The sequence below is a fragment of the Triturus cristatus genome, chromosome 8, assembly GCF_964204655.1.
Source record: "Triturus cristatus chromosome 8, aTriCri1.1, whole genome shotgun sequence".
NCBI lineage: Eukaryota > Metazoa > Chordata > Amphibia > Caudata > Salamandridae > Triturus > Triturus cristatus.
In genome coordinates, this window is record NC_140591.1 from 145,254,246 (window position 1) to 145,277,498 (window position 23,253).

Below are 23,253 nucleotides of genomic sequence, written 5' to 3' on the forward strand. Positions count from 1 at the left end.
CGCTGGCATACCCTGCGTGAGATACCATACCAGCCTCCGACAACTCCCACACCACGAACTGCGCTAATGAAACACCAACGTGCCCACACCCCACACACACTTTTCCATGCACGACCTACACCTGCAAGGGATGGCCTTGACACATAAGTCAAAAACTACCCATGCGTCCAAACGTCGCACATACATACGAGTCATTGTCCAGAGCTGTGGCATATCGTCCATGGAACTTCCGCTGGTCTGAGGAGTGCTGGTGCCACGAGCCCAACAAACGCAATGGCAGGCATTCCTGTCATGTGGAACTGTACTGTGCACTAATGCTGCATCTGTTGGGATCCCTGCCAATGGCAGTGTTGCAAATCAGTTACTGTCTGAGTTTCCGTCTTGCCTACGTCACCTGCGTCCAGCCCTGGTTCCACTGTCGATCATGTACATTCGAGTGGCCCATGGAGGTCTGCTTATCCAACGCAACGGTAGCTGAATTGGATTATGACCTGACAGTGCGCCCACTGTTGGCCCACGAACAGGAGTATCACCGGGATAGCCGTGCATGGGATGCACTGATCTTTGGCGTATGTGCTGGCAGTTGTGCATGGGAGATTGCCTTGTGTGCAGTGACCACATCGAGGCGCTCCCCTATTGGGCTGTGTTGCAGATTGGGGAAAAGGTGCACATCTGCCCAGACCAGTTGATGGATTGGCTCACCCTGGTGTTCCTTGAACCCGACAAAGATGTACTATTGGAACACATTGCACATGAGGCTGCGCTGGCATTCATGGATGAGTAACTACGTTCCTGCAGCCACATCGGATTGTCACCCACAGCACAGGTCCCAACAACTTGTTGCATCGTGGAGAATGCTCACATATCCCACCACAACAGAGGACATGTCTGCCTTCGTCTGGACTCTGAATTCATGTGCGTGGAACTACCCGGGTGTACACACACCTGTGCAAGTTGAGGCACTTCCATGGTCGGAGCAGCACAGCATCATTTCTCAACGTTACCAATTCGGACACACTGCTGGGGGGAGAGCACACACATGGCAAGATAGCACGGCATGTGACCTTGTCGGACCCTTTCACCTGATCACTGTCAGCAGAGCAGACAGTCTGCACAGTCTGATGGCAGAGCACTATGCAGACCCCAAGGGCTGTAAGTTGTGCCCCCTCACACGGGGCAATGAGCAAACGCCAAACAACACATGACTCATCCAGCACGGCAAGGTGGGCTGAGACCGTTGCTATCCATAATGATTGGGGTTCAGCTCTGCCTCCCCATTTCCAGCACCTCGAAAGATTCCCATGCTGCGTGCAAGTGTCTTAAGCATGTCCCTGCCTATTGTGGCCCTTGACTTGTCCGTACTGACACGCACATGCCAATAAAGTCTATGCAACTTCACTGGTGTCTAACAGTGATGAGTGTTGATTACTCGTGTGCCACAATGAGCATCATCCCTACACAGGGAGGGTCTGACTGACGCATGTACAATGGGGGTGGGTCCCTTTTGACAGCTCCACCTCTGTGAGCCAGACATTGTGTTGGGATAGTTGCTGGCAGACCAGTGCACTTACGTGTCTTTATCAATGTGAGTATGGTGTCCAGCCTCTGACCATGTGGGGCAATGTCATAAATCAGAACAGAATGTGTCCACACAGATGTGTGTGAATAAGTATGCGACTTGAAGTTCTGTCGTCACATGTGATGTAGGACACAACTCCTGACCTGCTTCCTATTTGGTCATTCCTACACACAGCCCTATTCAATACATGGATGTGTGCCTACGTTGGGGGGTTGTGAGATTGCTGTTAATGTGCAATGGGGACACAGCTGGTACTCACCTTCACAATCATCCAATTGGCCATGTGTCTCAGGGATAAACATGCGCATTGATGTCATTCACCAGGGTGTACCTTCCTGTGCAATCATTGTCCCTACATCCAGCCATACTTTCATACATGAGTAAACATAGTCATTACACATCTGTGTGATTTCAAATGTTTTATTCACATTCTGGTGTATGACAGAGCTGGAGCTGTACATGGCCATCCAAGCCCACATAACATGGAAGCCCAGTGGTGGGCCAAACAGAGTCCTTTGGGGATTGAAAGGTGATTGGGAAGAGGGAGAGTGCAGTCGGCAGCAGGATTGCTGTGTAATTGTCCAGCAGTGAAGTTGTGGCAGTCCATGTCGGGGTCATGATGGATGTTGCAGAGTATTCCCGGGGTCAGTGGGAGGTGTTGTGCCAGGGCATGATGCATGGGGCTGAACCAGGCAGGAACAGGCTATCTGGTGGTGATGGGTGCTACTACCTCCTTCCTCACACAGTAATTACCAACCACATCTTACTCCTCTGATACTTCTTCTGTGTCCGGTGTGTCCGGTGTGTGTGGCGGTGTAATGGCTGCATCACTGGGTGCCACTGACACATCAGGGTGCGAAGGTGATGGTGCTGCATTACTGGGTGCCACTAACACATCAGGGGTCGGAGATGTGTGTGTTGAAGTTCCTGCTGCAGTTATCTGGGACTGGCTCAGTGGCAGCAATGGCAAGATGATGAACTGCAGGGCATGGAATATCCCAGCTACATCTCGCTGGTGTTCAGCCATGGCAGCTGTACTTCAAGCCTGCATTTGCTCCATGTTCTGCATTGACCTCCGCATCTGTGCCAACTCTGTGCGGTCATCGCTGGTGCCTGTCTGACTGGACAGTTCCTGTATCCAAGTAATGGTAATGGCCCCAGCGAGGTCCGCCAAGAATTGTGTGTGAGCATGGTGTGGACAGGGGGTGTCCGTAAGGGACTGTACATGGGCCCTGATGGGACTCAGACACCCACGTATGGCCTAAAATTCTATGTATTGTCCGTGGGGGTCCTGGGAAACAGCCGTGGTGGTGTCTGTTTACTGTTGTGTGGCATGTGCAGGTGGTGGGGTCACCTCAGGGCAGCTGGCCGGCCCTGCTCCTGGGGATGGGGTGCGGAGGCTTCCATTATCCGTTGGAAGGTGTTTGGCTATGTGCAGGTTGCCCTCTTTATCATCACTGATGGGGTTTGTGGCCTGCTCTGCAGTAAGTGTTGATTGTCCCTCTGCAATGTAAAGGGGAGATGCAGGTTAACAGAGTTTCGCCTGTATGTTGACGCTTTGCAGATGTTTACAAACAGACTGCATGACAATGCACATTGTGACTGTTTTGGTGGGGCTGGCTATTTGATGGCAGACAGTGGGATTTTCGACTACATGACGGATGTGTGGTAGTACCCGTACATTATCATCACACAGTGTCATACAATGCCAGATGTGAGTGGCCAGTTACTACGCACAAGCGGCACCCGTTGTGTCCTCTGTCCTGTGGTGTAGGTGTTGCACTTTAAACCACATTGCTGACATTGCTGATGTTCTGTGATTGCTATGTGTGTGTGCTGCATTGTGGGGGAGTTGCCCCTGCAGCTCTGATTTCGTGTACCCTTCACACTTTGAGGCAATGTGTCTTTGAATTGTGTCCTTTTCGGGGGCTGAAATTTTGCGACTTGGGTCATATGTGCTCTTTGACAGATTTTGTGCCCTTGTGCATTATTCGTCTGCTGCGTATATTGGACGGCATGGCTTGTGGGTGCACCTGGATATGTCAGAGTGTGACCTGCTCCTTTACGGATGTGATCCTCACTGGGCCACCTCCATGTAGATTCGTGCAACATGTCATGTATTTCGGCTGATGCCATGCTATCGGGCATGCAGTGTCACTTGCATAGTCAGTGTGGCTCACACAGCCACTGCTTTTCTGTATTCATCACATGTGCATCGCTGGGTTGTGTCGTTGGTGATTTGAAGAGGGCCTATATGTGCACATAGTAGAGGTGTGCCCACTTGGTGTTCCTATGTGTGCTGCAGTGTGCCAAGTGTGTCAGGGACATGTTCCACACTTATTGTGGGTGTGCAGTGTGCTACACATAATTGTGCATGTGTGTCATTGTGCCCACCTCCCCCCGTCCCCCAGTCCTTGGTGGTTAATCACCCTGTTGCTGTAGGGTCAGGTCATATCGAGGTGTGTCCAGGCCCCCAGCTCCTGCCACTGTCTCCACACTGATGACTGTGGCCACCATTTGCTCCAGGTCAGCCAGCTCCACCTGTGGTGCAGGAGGCCCACCTCCAGTCGCTCTTGCTGCCTTCCTGTTGGTGGCGAGTTTCTCCTTGGTTTGGCTGTGCAGCTCATGCCACCGCCTCTTGACCTCCTCCATTGACCTCCTGGACACTCCGACTGCATTGACTTTGGTGACAATGGACTGCCATATTTCCGTTTGTGTTGCCAGTGCCGCAGTGGAGGTGATGAACAGTTGTTGATGATGTTCTATCACCTCCGTGACGATGATCAGCTCTTCCTGAGCACTGAACCCCGTCTTCCTCTTCCTCTTCTCCTTGCCCTTCCCTGGACACGGGGTTCCTGGCTGGTCCTCCGTGGGTCTTGTGGAGTTCGGCTTGTCCTCTTCACTCGGTCCGGGTGCATCCATGGTGCTACGCAGTTTGAATCAGTTTTGGTGTTTTTTTGTTTGCTGCTTTTATAGTGCATTTTACCGCATGAGAATTGCAGGCCTGTGGCTGGTTTTCGCTGATTTTTGTATTGCGCTTGGCCTCATCGCAGCTTTTTTTGCATTCGTGTTTCGCATTTTTACGGCGTGGCGTTAATTTTAATGCTGCCATTTGACGCGTTGTCTGGTGACTTTCACATGGTACCGCCGTGTTGTGAATACTTGGTTAACACGGCGTAAGATTCCCGCGATGGACTGCGATGTAGGTTGCGTTAAGTTACATTTGCGATGATTAGCACACGTTCTTGATAATATGCCCCTGAGAGTGGTAGAGGAAAGGGGCAACATAGATTCATAAAAACACATATATAAAAGAAGCGTTTACTTTTACATCTCTGGCCATGCAGGGGAAGGGTCCTATTAATGGTCCGTGCCAGCAGCACTTACAGACTGGCATTAAAACATGTCCTTACGGGCCCTGTAGTCAAGTCCTTAATTTTATAAAGGAAAAACTCTGACCTGTTTCTCAGCAACGAGTGCAGGAATCCTTAATGTAATCCAGGTCAGTAATGCCGTCTCTTTTTACGTTCCGCCCATGTTAATTAATGTTGCATGGTATGTGTGCTCCTGGCCACTAAGAATTCTTCCTTTCCCCCGATATTGTGTTTCTGTAGTTTTGCTTTTCATGCAACACATGAGTCTTGTATAGCGCCAACAGCTCACTTCTGGGTGTCTGTGTTCAGAATGTGGATGGGTGTTGAGGACAGGGCATGATTGAGAGTTCTGGGTGAGAGACTGACAGGAGTGCATTTTTTTCACAGTACCTGTCACTAGATCAGAAAATATCCAGACTACATGCTCAGCCAATCCGTGGCCTCTTTGCAGAGAGAGAGATGGCATTGGTTACATATTGTCCAATCCCCTCCTTCCCTGTGTGATCGTTCCTCGTCCCACACTCCATCATCATCCCATCTCCACTGTCCTCTCTGTTAGAGACAGTATGGAGCACGTGCCAACCATCCAACTGAGAGCTCTGGAAATGGTCACAAATGGGCCAATTGAAGTTGTAATGATATAGGAGGTGAAGCAGGTACATAGGTGTGAAAGCATGGACACCACTAAAGGAAAATAATGCATCATTTGGCATGCTGGGTGGGGGGGGGGTGCTAGATGAGATTGTCGCACTGGGTACCACCAATTCTAAAGACCGCCCTGCTAGTACTACCCAAGCAGGAGTATTGTACATTTCATGGGGTGAATCTCACTGCCAATATGAGTGAATACATTCTAAGGATGCCTATTTTCTTTATAGAACTAGAAGATGAAGTAATTAATTCCTCCAGTGGATTAACGGCAGCCATCACGGTCTGTGTTTTCGGGGTTATTACAGTTATCGGTTTCATTGTCTATGCGAAGAAGAGGAAAAAGCGCAGACATCCTTCCACTGATGCAGGTGAGTTACTCTCCAACTATATTCGCACGATTGGTTGACTCATCACTATAGCAGCTTTTTGATAAACTTGGATTTTGCTACCCTATCACGGAAAGACTTAGGGCCCATTTATTATTTGGCGGTTGAGCTGTCCTCTGCCAGGGCGACAGATTAAATTACTCTGTCACCCTGACAGAGGTTCCGACTGCCAAGTATTGAAATGTCCATCGTCCCGGCAGGTATTTCAAGCACTGACAGGCATTCTATCCAGTGCATTATAACTTTGCCGTGTGGCTCAGGCAAAGATGACGCAGCCCTACGCCAAAGTTACACATTTTGGGGCAGATTTATGAGCCACTTGCGCCACTTTTGCGTCACTTTTAACATGGGAAAAGTGACGCAAAAGTGGCGCAAGGGGCTCATAAATCTGCCCCTTTGAAAATAGAAGAAAAAAAACAAAGGGGCAGATTTACAAGCCCCTTGCGCCACTTTTGCGTCACTCAGACCATGTTAAAGGTGACGCAAAAGTGGCGCAAGGGGCTTGTAAATCCGCCCCTTTGTTTCTCGCCATGGGAGTTTCCTCCGATGTTGAGGGTGGCATGAAGCACTTTTCAGTGCCCTTTGCTGCCAGTTTTTTTCGTGGTGGTAACCGGCATTGAAAAACAGCTTTTTGTTTGTCCATCATAATTAGGTGGGCAGACATGGAGCAAAATCTCTGACGGTTTTTATACTGTCAGGCCGCCGGAGAAGTTTGACCTCTGAACAGACGGAGTAGTCTCTGCTGTTGTCAAACTATGGTACGTCCAAATCAAAATTGAGCAGGTGGTCCATCGCGTTAGCGGGGAGAAAGCGCCATTGCCATGGCAATCGAGTTTCCTCTCCACCAAGAATGATATTGGACCCCAATTTAAAGCCTGATGGGCATCTGTTTGGTGATCGATGTGAAAAATGTTTGGGGATCCGCCCTCTTATGAAGTTATCATTGCAAGTGACATCACAGCTTGCAGTTTCACTAGAGCACTAAAACTGTACAAAATGGAGTCTGTGGCTCAGTTAAGGGCTCCATGTTGAGCAGGCTTGGAGAAGGTCGGTGGAGACTCTAGGACTGCTGGTCCCAAGCTGTGGATGCACAGGGAACTTTCATGAGTTTTAGACACAGGCCGACTGGATAGGGGTTGTTAGTTGTTAGTTGTTTAGCAAACATTTCGTAATTTCCTCTGTAGGAAATATGTGCAACAGAGGTTTTATTGTACAAAACGCCGGCTCCAGCATTTTGCACAGTTTTTTAGCTTGAAATATGTCCTCAGTTCCATTTTGGTCATGAGAACACATTTCATACTTAAAACAAGCATTTACATTGCAATGGTCTCGGCATTGTTAAAGTTAGAGCTATTGGCATTGCTCATGACATTATTTTTATGTTTTTGTTTTTAAAACATTTAAAGAAACGGCATTGTTATTTACAATGTCAATAGCTTAATCACTCTCAAATGCGAGACCTATTTTATTTGCACCCACACACAGAGCCACACACACAAAGCCACCCACACACACAGAGCCACCCACACAGAGCCACTCACATAGAGCAACCCACACACAAATAGAGCCACACACAGAGCCACCTACACACACACACACAGTTACCCACACACAGACAGAGCCACCACAGTGAAAGTGAGTTAGTGAGATAGAAAGAGTGAGGTAGAGAGATAGGGAGTGAGTGATGTAGTGAGTTAGAGAGAGAGTGAAGTTGTGATATAGAGAGTGAGGTAGTGAGAGAGTGAGGTAGTGATCTTTTTAGAGAGAGAAGTAGTGAGATAGTGAGGTAGTGATATAGATAGAGGGGAGTAGTGATGTATAGAGAGTTATGTAGTGAGAGAGAGTGAGGTAGATAGAGAGTGAGGTAGTGAAAGAGTGAGTTAGTGAGTGAGAGGTATTTTCTGATGTAGTGAGATAGAAACAGTGAGTGATGTTGTGAGGTAGTGAGATAGAGAAAGATTGAGGTAGTGAAAGAGAGAGCCTTTATCATAAACAAATCAAATAGACATTGAACAGCGACAATAGTTGTGGAAGCCTCTTCAAAATGTAGGCTGTACTTAACATCTGCAACGTTTCAACTCGATCAAAAAACATATTCTGAAGCCAAACGATGGATAGACAATCCCTGAAAAAGGACCTCACCACTCAAGATCGGAAGAGTTAAAACTCGGTGGACAAGCTGAGGGCAGAAATCCTTTTTTTAATTTTAATTTATATTTTGTTACTCGCAGACTATGTGGTTACATAATCCAGGTATGTATATTAAATCACTAGTGGTAGAATCAGTATTCCAAGATGATATGGACAACTTCCTGACAGGACCTCGCTCCGTGTGAGTGCACATTGGGTTTGGACGCAGCACTGCAGGAGTGTGGCAGGTAAATGAAGTGGCAGGAAGGGAAAGTGAGAGTGATTCCAGAAGGAGGGATAGTAAATTAAGAAGAAGGAGAGGAGGAATCCAGACTAGCAGAATGACGGCCAGGAGAAAGTGACTGGGAATATAAAAGGGGAGCAGGCTGACAAGAGGAAGAGGTAAGGGCAGAGAGACCCCCAGAGACGGTGATTGGAAACTCACAAAGGAAAAAAATACAGGGGTGTATGTTGCAAAAAAACAACACAACAAGACAATGAACCTCGACGAAGAAGCCCGGTGTGATGAAGGAGGAGGGGGAGGAACGTGGAAATGATGGAGTTCTCTCGAGCCTCAATTTCAATACACAACTAAGGAAAAAGGAGTCGGGGTGGGGGGGGGGGTGGAATAACGCAGCATGCACCAAATCAGCAGTGTGAAACCTGCAGATGTTGGTGCTGCTGTGCCAAAGATAAACCTAACATTTGAGAAGCTTTAGAAATAGCCTTGCTCAGTGCAGTTTCTTCTGCAATTTTTGTGATCTATCAATTTAAAAAGTAAAAATGAGAAAATTTCTAAAGTAGTGCTCGAAGCGTGACTGTAAATCACCCACACGTTTATTCTTTAATATAGTCTCATACTGATACAATTAATATGCTACACACACAGTGACTCTATACCAATGTATATATCTTCTGTACAAGATATGTATTACACCCGTTATTTATAGGTGTATGGTGCGATAAGTTACTAAGACCGGATATTCGATTTTGTGCCCCCAAAAAATACTGGTTCATACAAATACTATTTTGCAACTCTATTCTTAACCATGCAAATAATAAATTGCCGCTTTGAGAAAAATGTGACATAAGCATAAATCGCCTGAAAATAACCAGTGGAATTAAAGTTCTCCAATCAAAAGGATGGTAAAGAAACTGCTCTGGAAGGGACGAGTACACGAAAAGGAAGTAAAGATATCTAATCGGAAGCACCAAATTATATTTACAATAAAGCTAACCAAATGTGAACAATACAACTCAAACGCGACTTCTGCTGTTTCTGTCCTAAACATCCCACGTGGGTATGGTTAGCAAATGAGTGTCTAAAGCAGTCCTGGCTTTCCTTTTGAAATCTATACTAGTCAGATACCACGAAAACACGACTTTTTTTTTGCATCATTATATAGCGCGAACTCGACCCGAAGGTTTTGGAGCGCTTTACATAGCACCGTATTTACATTACACATTCAGGCACGGGGAGATTAAGTGATTTGCCCAGAATCACAGGATGTGGACGCGACCTCGAGGCTCGAACCCTGGTTTCCTGCACCAGGAGGCGGCAGCGCAGCCGACGGACCACATCCTCTCCCTATGACATGGTTGCGTTCAGGAGAAAGGGTGGTCACTCTACTCATGGGTATTTCATGGCGTTAAACAGCAGGGTGGTGCTAATCTCACCTGGTTTCTAACACCACGGTGGGCGGTTGCCATGAATCTGGTGGGATTCCCGCCATGGATTCACAAGGAGCAGAAAACCACCGCCGGGAACTCTATGGCTCCTGTATGTTCAGTGACGCCTCTCTTGCGTGCCAAGCCTCGGTTTGAAATAATTCACAGAGTCGAAACAATGTGTAAACTGTATGCACCAGTAAATTGCTTCCGGTAGTGTGTGGCTAAAAAAAAACACACTGCCGGGTTGGGCGAAGCTCACAAGACGGCCGTATAAGAAAAGACATCAGAACTCCATTTGAACCGAAACGGAAATATTGCTACTTTAAAACCACTGTGTTGTTTTTTTTTTATTGCATAATTTATATTGCGTGAACTCGACCTGAAGGTATTGAAACGCTTTACACGAGCACCGTATTTACATTACACATGCAGGCACGGGGAGAGTATGTGATTTGCCCAGAATCACAGGATGTGGACCCGACCCCGAGGCTCGAACCCTGGTTTCTAACACCAAAGTCGGCAGTGCAGCCAACGTACCACATCCCCTCCCAAGAGCCAAATACACAAAGGAGGCAGGGCAGAGTGACAACGTTTGTTTGACATGGAAGATAGACCAATGAAGCAAGCAAATTTCGAGCTAGATACGTTTGGCCATTTAAAGACCGCAAAATGTCCACGTTCAGTTATAGAAAGGTATAGTGCTGTTAGGGAAGAAACGACCACAGATATGGGTTCTATTGCAAATGGTGTTAAGGAGTCAACATGAAGCAAACGTTCCTCATAGAATAGTGTACACGCAACGCATCCCCTCCCGTTAAATATTACAACCATACGAATAACAGCATAACTGACAAGGAACATTTTGAACACATAACAAAAGCAAGAAACGCATATAAAAGAAAATACATATGTTCTCAGAGTCCTAAAAAATAATCTTTAAACAAGCACACCACTGCCTTTCTCCGAGGCGAAGCAGAAATGCCTCGGAGAAACGCAGCGGCGGTTTTCAGATTCGGGTGCGTGGCTAAAAAGTGGAAAGAAGAGCGGGGAACACGCCCCCGAATCTGAAAAAGACGGAGCCTATTTGGAGGGACGGCTCTCTCCTCCAATGGCTGGCCTCCGTTTAGGAAGCCAGCCAATGGAGGAGAAGCAAAAAGAGAGGCGGGCTAAATAGCCACTCTAAGAATCATTATATCTCCGGACTTCCGGTTCTGCCTTCGGCAGACCGGATGGTCCCGAGACCTAAAAAAGTGCAAAATCGAAAGTGGTGCAAACTAAAGCCACTCGCGCTTGCTTAGTTTTCTTTCTTGCTGTGATCCCGCAATAGTAATTTTATCCGGAGGAAGGCTCATTTCTGCAATGTGACATAATCGTGTAATCTTTGGCATTTAATGTAACAATTGTAACATGTAATGCTGAATATTATGTGGGATTATGACAGTGTAAATTACATTTTGCGGGGTCTAGTTATTAGGAGTTGGGGTTTGTATACAACACAGGAGGTCATCTTTCAGGTACTTCATCAGACTGTTTAGAACAATAGATTCTACAAGAAGGGCAGCTTTAGGGTCTAGCTCGATGCAGAGATCAGGACCATTGCAGGCATGGAGTGGGATGCTGTCTTTTGTGGTTATCTTGGTCCTTTGGCTCAGTAGGTCTTGTGGACAGTGCAAAAACCATTAAAAAAAATAAAAAATATTGACAGTAAAGGGTAGTAGATCCAACCGAAGGTAACAAGGTACAAACATATGACAGCTACATTCATAATTCAGTATCATGACATACAAAGTATAGCTAAGCAAATGTTTGCTACATGGTAGGTAACCCTGCGTGTAACTGGGTTCTCAGTAGTCATGGATGGCTGGAGATATTTGTAGTGGTTTGGAAGAGGAGAGAGAGGTCAAGGGGGCATAGGAACAATATCAGAACAGTTTGAGAGCCCTGTGCACATATTACGTAGTATTGAGGTATAAATGGACCTCATGGAGAAGTATCCTGATCCTATAGAGAAGAATTCTGGGGCATATTGTCAAGACAGGCGATAAACTGATCGCCGCTTTAGCGGCAGAAAACTGCCACTAAAACGGCGATAATGGGCTTGATAATATGCCGCAGAGAATTCCAATAGAAGCCCATGTTAGATGTGAAGGACATCTAACCTGAGCTTCAATTGGAATTCCATAGAGCATATTATCAAGCCCATTATCGCCGTTTTAGCGGCAGGTTTCTGCTGCTAAAGCGGCGATAATTTTATCGCCTGTCTTGATAATATGCCCCACAGTGCAATGTGGCATGAGGCAAATGTGGCACCCACCAGCTGGGAATAAGTAAAAGGTGTGCCGGACACCGAACTCAGTTTAGGGAAGCGCGGAGCAAACAGGGCGAGTGTGCGTAGAGCGGCATGGAGGGAAGCCATGGATGGCACAGCATGGTGGAATTATGTCTCGTTATGCTTCAGTTTAGTATTGAGAGATTTGTGTGTTAGCGTAGGGGGTAGTCGCTTTGGGCTTAGCTGAGTGTACTCAATACCAGGAAGTATGTATGAGTGTTCAGTGATTCGGGGATCCATGGTTGGCGTTCATCGTTTTTAGCTTCCACTGCTATTAAGAACGTCTCCCATATCTCACTTCCACGCCATAGAAATGTTTAGTTTGTACAGGATAAAAGCTAAATCAATGAAGCGATTCAAATGTTGATCTCCCTTTGAACGTGAGCATAGCCCTAATAGGCAAAAGTCAGGAAAGGGGGTGAGAGGGTGTGTGGACATTTTTGCCACCAGTGCAGTCACCTCTGTCCATGACCATGACAGTGGGGCACAGTTCCACACCATATGTATGAAATCAAAGTTTTTTTGTACCTGCAGCATGGACATTCCAGAGAACTGGCTGGGAAAGTGCGTTGAATGCGGAGTGGGTAGAGATATGTGTGGTGTATGTAATTGAATTGGGTAAAACAAAACCTAGGATTACATGAAACATCTTTAGAGAGTTGCAGGGCGCGGTTCCATCTTGTATCAGTCAAGGGTTGGTGAAGTACTGCATCCTATCAGGCGCGTGCCTTCACGGTGTGATTGGGAGAAGTAGCTTTAAGGGCTGAGTACAAGAGCGTGACAGCGGGGTGTGTAGAATCAGATGTTAATAAAAAGGACAGAGCTTGGGAGGAGGGCGGTTTAGATTCTGCCGTGCCCCACATCTCGCGTACAACCCGGAATAGTATATAATATGATAAAAAGAGTCCCGACTGTAGGCCATACATTTCGGTTATTTCTGAGAATAACATGAACTTCCCTATGTTATAAAGGTCCCTTGCCTGGGTGATAGCTACATCGATCCATGGGCGTGAGTCTACTCACCTCGGTATATGTTGTAATAAAGGCAAATCCCAGATGGAAATAGAGGGTGAGTATGGTAGTGCAGTGCCTTTAAGATGTAGATAGCAATGCCAGCAAGTTCGAGCCACCGAGATTATTTGGATTTGGTGTGTGGGATGTGATCCAGCGCAAACAACAATTCGGGGAAAAAGTGAGGACACACCTGTCCTCCTGAGTCACAGACCCGCCATCACAATAACGCATTCACACATGTATTAATTGGTGGGGCCCATAACACCAACACTCGCACATTTCTCTTTTCTCAGGTCTGCACACAGGAGGGGGAATGATGCACTGGACATGTGGGTGGGAGCACCTTAGAACCTATAGGGAAAGAAAAGTTATCTTACATCATATACATTAACATTCACCACCTATAGATTCCTAATCCTAAACATCAAGGCACTCCGCCCACTTGGTCGATCGGACCAAATAGTTGGATTGGTTGATGGTGATTTAGAACCAGCTAAAACACATTTAACACTCAGAATCCTCTATTCTCTTTTCAAAAGAACCACAAACTCATAATTTCTGTTAATCAATATTTGTTTATCTAAATTATCATTAAATTAGCATTTGTCTCTTCAAATTTTAGAATTTCTAGATAATTTTATTTAAATCACAGAACACCATATTTACCTATTCTGGCTATCTGGGTTTTTCTCTAATTCATTGGCTCAGCATAACCGAATTTTGTCGTTAAATTGTCCAAGGATCAGGCCAGATCTCAGAGTCCGAAAGGCCTTTGCTCAGCACGTTACAGTCCCAAAGATCATCAAAGGACCAGAAATCGTGCCAGCATCCGTCATCGAAAAGGTCTTGAATAGCGTAGCGATCATCTCCCTCTCATCTTAAACCCCTCCCTATTCTACTACTCTTTTATAATACATTTCGGGATAACATGAAACATTTTTGGGCAGAGAGAGTCTGTGATTGGTCAGGGGAAAAACGTCCGATTTGTAGCGTCCAGGTTCACATGGATTTTGCTGATATATTTCCAGTTGTGACCAAATCCCGATTGTTGCAATATTTCGACTTCTAGTTTAATAAGACCATTGTTCATTTATACCACTTTCTATCTTCTGGGGTCGTTGGCAGTCCACCAATAACCTATCCTTGACAGGAAGGGCGTATACAGAGGTTGATAGGAAGTTCACGGAGCCATCCGATTTTGCGCAGTTGCCTTTGCGCTTCTTGAGACGGTGGCCACTTCTGAACTTGGTCTCTGCCGCCATGTTTTCGACAAGCGTTACAACAAACAAATGATGGACGGAATGCTGACAATGCAGACATTCTCCCCCAGTCAAGAGATCTGGGTTAAATCCATCGTTCTTTTGCCCACTACGCCACCCCAGTTTAGACATGGCCATATGCAAATCAGTCTTGACCCTGTGCCTCATGGGAACAGTCCAGCCCGAACTGCCAAGCCATGTCTTCCCTGGACAGGAATCAAGCATCCTAGGACCGGTTTCTGGCTATCAGCCATCATCAGCCAGGATAGCTTGACTCCAGGGGCGTAGTGAGCACGGGTCCCACGTCTGGGAATACCCATCCCACTTAGGGCGAAAAGCGTTACAACAAACAAATGATGGACGGAATGCTGACAATGCAGACATTCTCCCCCAGTCAAGAGATCTGGGTTAAATCCATCGTTCTTTTGCCCACTACACCACCCCAGTTTAGACATGCCTTGGCAGTTCGGGCTGGACTGTTCCCATGAGGCACAGGGTCAAGACTGATTTGAATATGGGCATGTCTAAACTGGGGTGGTGTAGTGGGCAAAAGAACGATGGATTTAACCCAGATCTCTTGACTGGGGGAGAATGTCTGCATTGTCAGCATTCCGTCCATCAATTGTTTGTTGTAACGCTTTTCGCCCTAAGTGGCATGGGTATTCCCAGACGTGGGACCCGTGCTCACTACGCCCCTGGAGTCAAGCTATCCTGGCTGATGACGGCAGATAGCCAGAAACCGGTCCTAGGATGCTTGATTCCGGTCCAGGGAAGACATGGCTTGGCAGTTCGGGCTGGACTGTTCCCATGAGGCACAGGGTCAAGACTGATTTGCATATGGCCATGTCTAAACTGGGGTGGTGTAGTGGGCAAAAGAACGATGGATTTAACCCAGATCTCTTGACTGGGGGAGAATGTCTGCATTGTCAGCATTCCGTCCATCAATTGTTTGTTGTAACGCTTTTCGCCCTAAGTGGGATGGGTATTCCCAGACGTGGGACCCGTGCTCACTACGCCACTGGAGTCAAGCTATCCTGGCTGATGACGGCTGATAGCCAGAAACTGGTCCTAGGATGCTTGATTCTGGTCCAGGGAAGACATGGCTTGGCAGTTCGGGCTGGACTGTTCCCATGAGGCACAGGGTCAAGACTGATTTGCATATGGCCATGTCTAAACTGGGGTGGTTTAGTGGGCAAAAGAACGATGGATTTAACCCAGATCTCTTGACTGGGGGAGAATGTCTGCATTGTCAGCATTCCGTCCATCAATTGTTTGTTGTAACGCTTTTCGCCCTAAGTGGGATGGGTATTCCCAGACGTGGGACCCGTGCTCACTACACCACTGGAGTCAAGCTATCCTGGCTGATGACGGCTGATAGCCAGAAACCGGTCCTAGGATGCTTGATCCGGTCCACGGAAGATATGGCTTGGCAGTTCGGGCTGGACTGTTCCCATGAGGCACAGGGTCAAGACTGATTTGCATATGGCCATGTCTAAACTGGGGTGTTGTCGTGGGCAAAAGAACGATGGATTTAACCCAGATCTCTTGACTGGGGGAGAATGTCTGCATTGTCAGCATTCCGTCCATCAATTGTTTGTTGTAACGCTTTTCGGCCTAAGTGCGATGGGTATTCCCAGACGTGGGACCCGTGCTCACTACGCCACTGGAGTCAAGCTATCCTGGCTGATGACGGCTGATAGCCAGAAACCGGTCCTAGGATGCTTGATTCCGGTCCAGGGAAGACATGGCTTGGCAGTTCGGGCTGGACTGTTCCCATGAGGCACAGGGTCAAGACTGATTTGCATATGGGCATGTCTAAACTGGGGTGGTGTAGTGGGCAAAAGAACGATGGATTTAACCCAGATCTCTTGACTGGGGGAGAATGTCTGCATTGTCAGCATTCCGTCCATCAATTGTTTGTTGTAACGCTTTTCGCCCTAAGTGGGATGGGTATTCCCAGACGTGGGACCCGTGCTCACTACGCCACTGGAGTCAAGCTATCCTGGCTGATGACGGCTGATAGCCAGAAACCGGTCCTAGGATGCTTGATTCCGGTCCAGGGAAGACATGGCTTGGCAGTTCGGGCTGGACTGTTCCCATGAGGCACAGGGTCAAGACTGATTTGCATATGGCCATGTCTAAACTGGGGTGGTGTAGTGGGCAAAAGAACGATGGATTTAACCCAGATCTCTTGACTGGGGGAGAATGTCTGCATTGTCAGCATTCCGTCCATCAATTGTTTGTTGTAACGCTTTTCGCCCTAAGTGGGATGGGTATTCCCAGACGTGGGACCCGTGCTCACTACGCCACTGGAGTCAAGCTATCCTGGCTGATGACGGCTGATAGCCAGAAACCGGTCCTAGGATGCTTGATTCTGGTCCAGGAAAGACATGGCTTGGCAGTTCGGGCTGGACTGTTCCCATGAGGCACAGGGTTGTTGTGTTCAAATAATTATTCCAAGGGCCACACTTACCATTGACCCGCAATATCCATTAAATAAGGAGCAGTTGGCAACGTGGAAGGTTCAAACGTTTATTATCATCATAGATCTCTATATAGAGGAGCCTCGTCGATCCTCACCCATCAGGTGCGCCGAGGAAGACTGCCGGCTCCTTGACAGTAACACACTTTTATACATTTATCAGCACAGCATACAAAACCTTATATGTGGAAAAGTACTAGTTAGTCCTGGCGCCCCTAATGAGCTCATGCCTATTTCTAGTTTCGGTTACACATACAAAGGGTTACTATCTTTACAAAGAAGGTCGGAAGGGTGACTCCCTTCTCGTCCCAGGTCTGGAGGAATTCGCTTGATACTCCCTTTTAGCAGATGTGACCTTGCTTCTCAGCAACTCTGTCTGTCTCCTAATTATTACCGTGAAAAGGAAAAGCAGATGGTGTGTAAGAGGACCACGTGACTCCTAAGAGCAAGAGCCGCAATCCAAGATGGAGGCAGTTTGGTTCTCGGCCCTTTTGTCATGCTAAACGTAACAGGGATTTCGATCCTTCCAATGCACCGTGGCTAAGCATACCGTCATTAGATATACTGCGCTAATCATACCATAATGACCTGAATACCTCAGAGCGGCCCTTTTAGTGCAGTATAACTAATAACGAAGTCAGTCTTCAAAAATACCCTCATCAATCTGCATTAAATCATGCGTCTCCTTCTGAGTCCGCTGAGCATCGATCCTGGTTTGGTTGGACGGGGGCTTAGGGATGGATCGGCGAACCTGAGTAGCACAATATGCACAACAGGCCGGCCCGCATTGTAGACAAATGCAACAGGTGAAAAGGAATCCTACCACCCCCAAGAGAATCATAAATAACTTCCATCCCCAGGCGGTCACCAAATCCCAGAACCACCCGGACAAGGACCAAGTACCAGTGTCAGTGTGAATTTCAGAGGCTAGTCGATGCAGTTTCTGGATAGCTAGATGGACGGAAAGGGCGGAGTCAGGTATATATACACAACAGGAACTGCCGATGACCCTACAGGCTCCACCACGATCTGCCAGGATAACGTCTAAAACAAGACGATTTTGAAGGGTCACGAGCCGGGTCGCCTGGAGCTCTACTGTGATATTAGTTAATATCCCTGCAGTAGTATTAACCACCCCTTCCACCACTCTGGATAACCTCCTAACTTCCTTACTATTGAGGATGGGTCCCCATATGGGCAACGCCCCTTTTATAATATCAACAAAATGTTGTGCTGGAGTGTCAGTTTGATCAGTGGCATCATTACGGGCAACTTCAGCTGTTAGGCACCGCCGATTTTAGGAATGAGACTTATGATAATCAGAAGGAGCTATGTACACCGGTGGGTAAAGGAAAGACAAGTAACACCTACCCATCCACCCTCTGGGTATCCAGGTGTAGGCGTTTTCACCGCAGACAAAATAAACATTGGGAGGGGTGAGTGTAGGGGGGCTACTGTATGTCTGCAACCTATAAGTGTAATTACATCTGCTATATCCTACGAACAAATGCCCCATCCCCTGCACACAGAAAGAGGAGGATGTATTCAATACCGGGACCGGAATGATTTTTTCATTTGAGACATTTCGCTCTTGGAAGTATTTGAAATATTTAGTAAAGTTGAACGTCATGAAATCCAGTACTTCATCCCTCAGCCAGGTATCATTTTCATGATCGGTATATACATTCATGCAGGCGGTGGGGTCAAGGGTACCATCCGTTCCCTCAGCATTAGGGGTAAAACCTTGGTGTGTCTCTATATATGCTAAAATCAAGGCGTAATCCTTCTCTGAGAATCGACGTTCATCTATAGTGTAGTGTTCGTACAACATGGATAACATTTTAAACCAAGCTTCACAACTACCTAAGTAAGACAGAGGCACTGATATAAACAAATCTTGCTTATGCATCACTGACGGGAGAAGCCCACAGACCCAACAATCAGTAACGTTTGTGGAGCTATGAGTCTGGTGCAGCATTTCGATAAAAGCATTATGTACATATGTCTGTCGGTGTCTTTCTTTATGAGGAGCAAAAGTCTGGAAATGATGTTCCTTAGGGGCAGGAGTAGACATTATCAGGGTGTGCACAGGATGACGAAACTCTAAATATATGAACAAACCTAAGCATAGTACAAATGATACCATCAGTATAAAAATGAAAACAATTTTAACACGCAAGCTCCATGAAGAGAACATTGGCAAATGCGGGGGAACAGCACGGGGTACCATGGGACGCCCGTCTTCAGGGACAAAACGAGCAAAAGGGTACATTTTCCTCACTAAAAGTCCAATATAATCTCGAGCAAAAAGGGGTCTACAAGCAGTCCGTCCTGCCGGAGGGTGCTTCTTTCCTGTGTCCGTTTAGAGCCTCACAGGCAGACTCCTATTGTTCAGAAAAAGCAAAAAAGGGTAAAAACTTCTCGCGTTGGAGTCACACTTGACGCAACTCGTGTTGAAAAGAGACCTCCACCTGGGCCCCTGTTCGTCTAATCAATGTCTCTATCTTCGTTCTGAACAGAGCTTTACTTAAAGTTCCATGCTCTCAACGAGTTCAGTCCAGTGTTCCGACAATCCTCAGGTCTCTGCGGCGGCCTCCAGCTGCACTTGCCGGGGCTAGACCTGGGATTCGTCTATTTTCGGGGCCGCAGGTGATATCGATCCCGACCAGGGGTTTCAGGATTCGTGAACAAGGTGGGCACAGTGGGGTCAGATGAGGAGCTGGGCTCCCAACCAGATGCTTCACTTTGGACGATTGGGTGGCGACAGAAAGGGGTTTCAACGCCCTCAGCACTCTCCCCTCGCCCGTCAACCTCTCTGCGGGTGTCCGGGGAAAGTGACTCTTCTGTGCTGGGCTCACCTTGAGTCGGCTGACCTTCCTCCTGGTCCAGTTGCTCCCTTGGCAATGGGAGAGGAACTCGCTTAAGATGGGAGATATGGATCCAGTGCTGCTTCCCTTCGACTTTCACCGCTGTTCGCGTGGCCAGGAGCACCTGGTATGGCCGGGACCAGCGCGGATCCAAACTCGATTTCCGTTGGTAGTTTCGGACCAGGACCCACTGTCCTGGTTCTACGCCGTGTCCAGGACCCTCCGGCAGGGGCTGCAGTGTGGCAGATATCTGTTGATGAATAGAACGAAGATCTTTAGTCAGAGCATACAAGTAATCAGTCAACATAGGATATTCAATGTCCCTGAAAGATTTGGGCCGGGGTACTCCCCATACGTTGGCAGGTCTGCCGAAAATGACTTCGTAAGGGGAGATACCGCTCCGTGAAGGGGGAGTAGTTCTTACAGACAACAGGGCCAGGGGGAGGAGATCGGGCCATTTTAATCCCGTCGTGTCCTGAAGCTTAGCCAATCGCAGTTTTAAAATTCCATTATATTTTTCAACTAGACCCGCTGACTGGGGATGTCGAGCGGCATGAAACTTCTGCCGGATGGACAGGCCCTTGCATACATACTTAACTAAGTTAGCATTAAAGTGGGTCCCATTGTCACTCCAAATTACCCGTGGCAATCCATACCGAGGAAAGAACTCTTTTACCAGAGCTTTCACAGTTGCCAAGGCAGTGTTCTCCTTCGTGGGGTACGCCTCTACCCATTTGCTAAAGGTACAAATCACCACCAACACGTATTTCAGATTGTTAACTCGCTCTAGCTGTATGTAATCCATTTGGAGTACTTCGAAAGGCAAGGTGGGCGGTGCAAAACTACCTGCTATAATGGGGATACTAACCCCAGGATTATGTTGGAGACAAATTATACAATGCTGGACCAAGTTCCTAGCTGTCTTGGGGATATTGACATTATACCAAACAGAATCCAATATGGCACAGATGGCCTGAACTCCTACATGCGAAGGTCCGTGTGCCATAGTTACCACCGCATTTACAAAAGCGTTCGGCAGTAACCATCTACACCTCTCTGACAGATCGGTCCAACACCCATTCTCATCAAGCCTCCCCACTTGCTCCTGCCAGTATGTCAGTTCTTCCGGGGTCACCTCTTTCTGCAGCTCTTTCACACTATCTATGGTGTTATTAAAAACCTCTGCTTCTATCATTCTTGTTACTACAAGCATGGAAGTGGTGTCAGACCGGGCCGTTTCCTTCGCGATCTGGTCTGCAAAGAAATTTCCCCTCCCCACGTCATCAGTGATAACTTTGTGTGCACTGCATTTGACTATAGCCAGGGTCTTGGGCAATGTTAATGCGGCTAATAACCGTTCAACTAGTGGTCCATTCTTTATTCTCTCACCATGGGATGTCAGGAATCCTCTTTCCGCCCACAACCTCCCAAAGCTGTGCGCTACACCGAACGCGTACTGACTGTCGGTGTAGACGTTCAGCCTGATACCTTTTCCTAGTTCGCAAGCCCTGAATAATGCAACCAATTCGGCTGCCTGGGCCGACCGGTATGGTATCTTCGCCGCCTCAACTACCGTTTGTAGAGTAGTGATCGCATAAGCCGCAGCTGTCTTACCATCCGGTAATCTGAAGCATGACCCATCTACATACAACTCCCCTTGGGCATCAGATAGTGGGGTGTCAGTCAGGTCTATCCGACCCTTGGTTTCTTCTTCAGTTCGAAAGATACAATCATGTGTGTCTTGTCCACCGCCTTCCGAAGGGAGGGGTAACAACGTGGCAGGATTCAAATTAACACATCGTTTGATCGTTATGTGAGGTGCAAACAGGGTCAATTCGTACCCTGTAAGACGTGCACTAGTTAAGTGCTGCGTCTGCGTCCTGTTTAATAATACGTCCACAGCATGAGGCACCATCACTGTCAGGTCCGTATTCAGGACTAGCCCTTCCGATTGTCTGATTGCTATGGCAACTGCCGCTACAGCCCTCAGACAACTGGGAAGTGCTCTGGCGACATTGTCCAAAACCGCCGAGAAATATGCACAAGGCCTTTGCTTACCACCAAAGTCTTGTGTCAACACTGAAAGAGAACAACCGTCCACCTCATGCACGTAGAGCACAAAAGGCTTCCGGTAGTCAGGGGTGCCAAGCACAGGAGCAGAGCAAAGAGCAGTTTTCAGAGCGGAAAAAGCATTCTGGCATTCGTCAGTCCACGGTAAAGGTTCATGCACATCCTTCGTAGTTAGATACAGGAAAGGTTTAGTCAAGAGAGAATAGTTAGCAATCCATTGGCGACAGTAGGAGGTTATGCCAAGCAAAGCGCGTACATCACGTTGCGTGCGGGGGACAGGCATGTTAGTTATGGTTGCGATACGCTCAGAAGTCAACCGTCTTCCCTCCTTCGACAGGAGATGACCGAGATAGGTCACCTCCGGTCGACAATATTGAAATTTAGAAAGTGACACCTTGTTACCGTGGGTGGCCAGATGTCGCAGCAGGGTTACCGTGGCGTCGCGACAACCCTGTTCTGTATCAGAAGCCACAAGGAGGTCGTCAACATACTGCAATAAGACATTACCTGGCGGCAAGTGCAAAGAGTCCAATACCTTTTTCAGGGCTTGGCTATATATGCTCGGACTTTCGGTGTACCCCTGGGGGGCGCGACAGAATCTAAAGCTGCGGCCTCCTAATGAGAAACCGAACAAATGTCTACTATCTCGATGAATGGGAATACTAAAGAACGCATTCTTTAAATCAATCACCGAGAAAAATGTGGCAGTGGGAGGAATCATCGTTAAGATGGTATTAATGTCCGGCACCACAGGATACTGGGGTACCACAATTTTATTGATTTCTCGTAGGTCAATCACAAATCGATAGGTATTAGCATAATCAGGGGACTGGGGTACAGGGGCTCGTTTAAGAATCGGGAGAATCGGACTGTTGCAGGTATTGGACGCCGTTTCTTCCACCACCCCTGTTTTAATCAGGTCGGAAATAATGGCCAGTAAGGCACGTTCACCTTCGGGGGCTATTTTGTATTGCGGAATCCTTGGCAATCGAGCATTCTGTTTTAAAGTGATGGACACCGGTGGAATTGGTAAGTACCCCACATCAGTGTCCCCCAGGGCCCAAAGGTTCCTCGGGAGTGTCGCAAGCTCAGGGGGTAAGGAGTCGGTTTTTGCAAAACATTGAATGGAGGGGACAGAGGGATTCCTAATGGTTAGGTAAACTCCATCGGGGGAGCAAAAGATGCGTGCATGTAATCTTTTTAGTATATCCATACCCAGGAGATTTTCCCCACACTGGGAGGTGAGGAGGAAAGGTGATTCAATCGTTACTGGTCCCACAGTAAGGGAAAGTGGTTTTGAAATGGGGCTTACCACTGGAGTTCCAGAGAACCCCACGGACACATTAGTCTGGCCAGACAGAGCAGCCCCCGGGACCAAGGCACGTGAAACAGAACTGTTCATAGCCCCTGTGTCAACCAAAAACTTACCTGATGCCTCCAG

At 47.5% G+C, this 23,253-nt stretch overlaps 1 protein-coding gene across 1 annotated transcript in view; it reads left to right on the forward strand.

Moving 5' to 3' along the window:
* LOC146801701 (T-lymphocyte activation antigen CD86-like) overlaps positions 1 to 23,253 on the forward strand; it is a 274,430-nt gene that overhangs the window by 185,778 nt on the left and 65,399 nt on the right. The window contains exon 5 of the mRNA XM_085621164.1: positions 5,832 to 5,972. Coding sequence (XP_085477290.1) covers positions 5,832 to 5,972 — 141 coding nt within the window. The remainder of the gene's footprint in view (positions 1 to 5,831; positions 5,973 to 23,253) is intronic.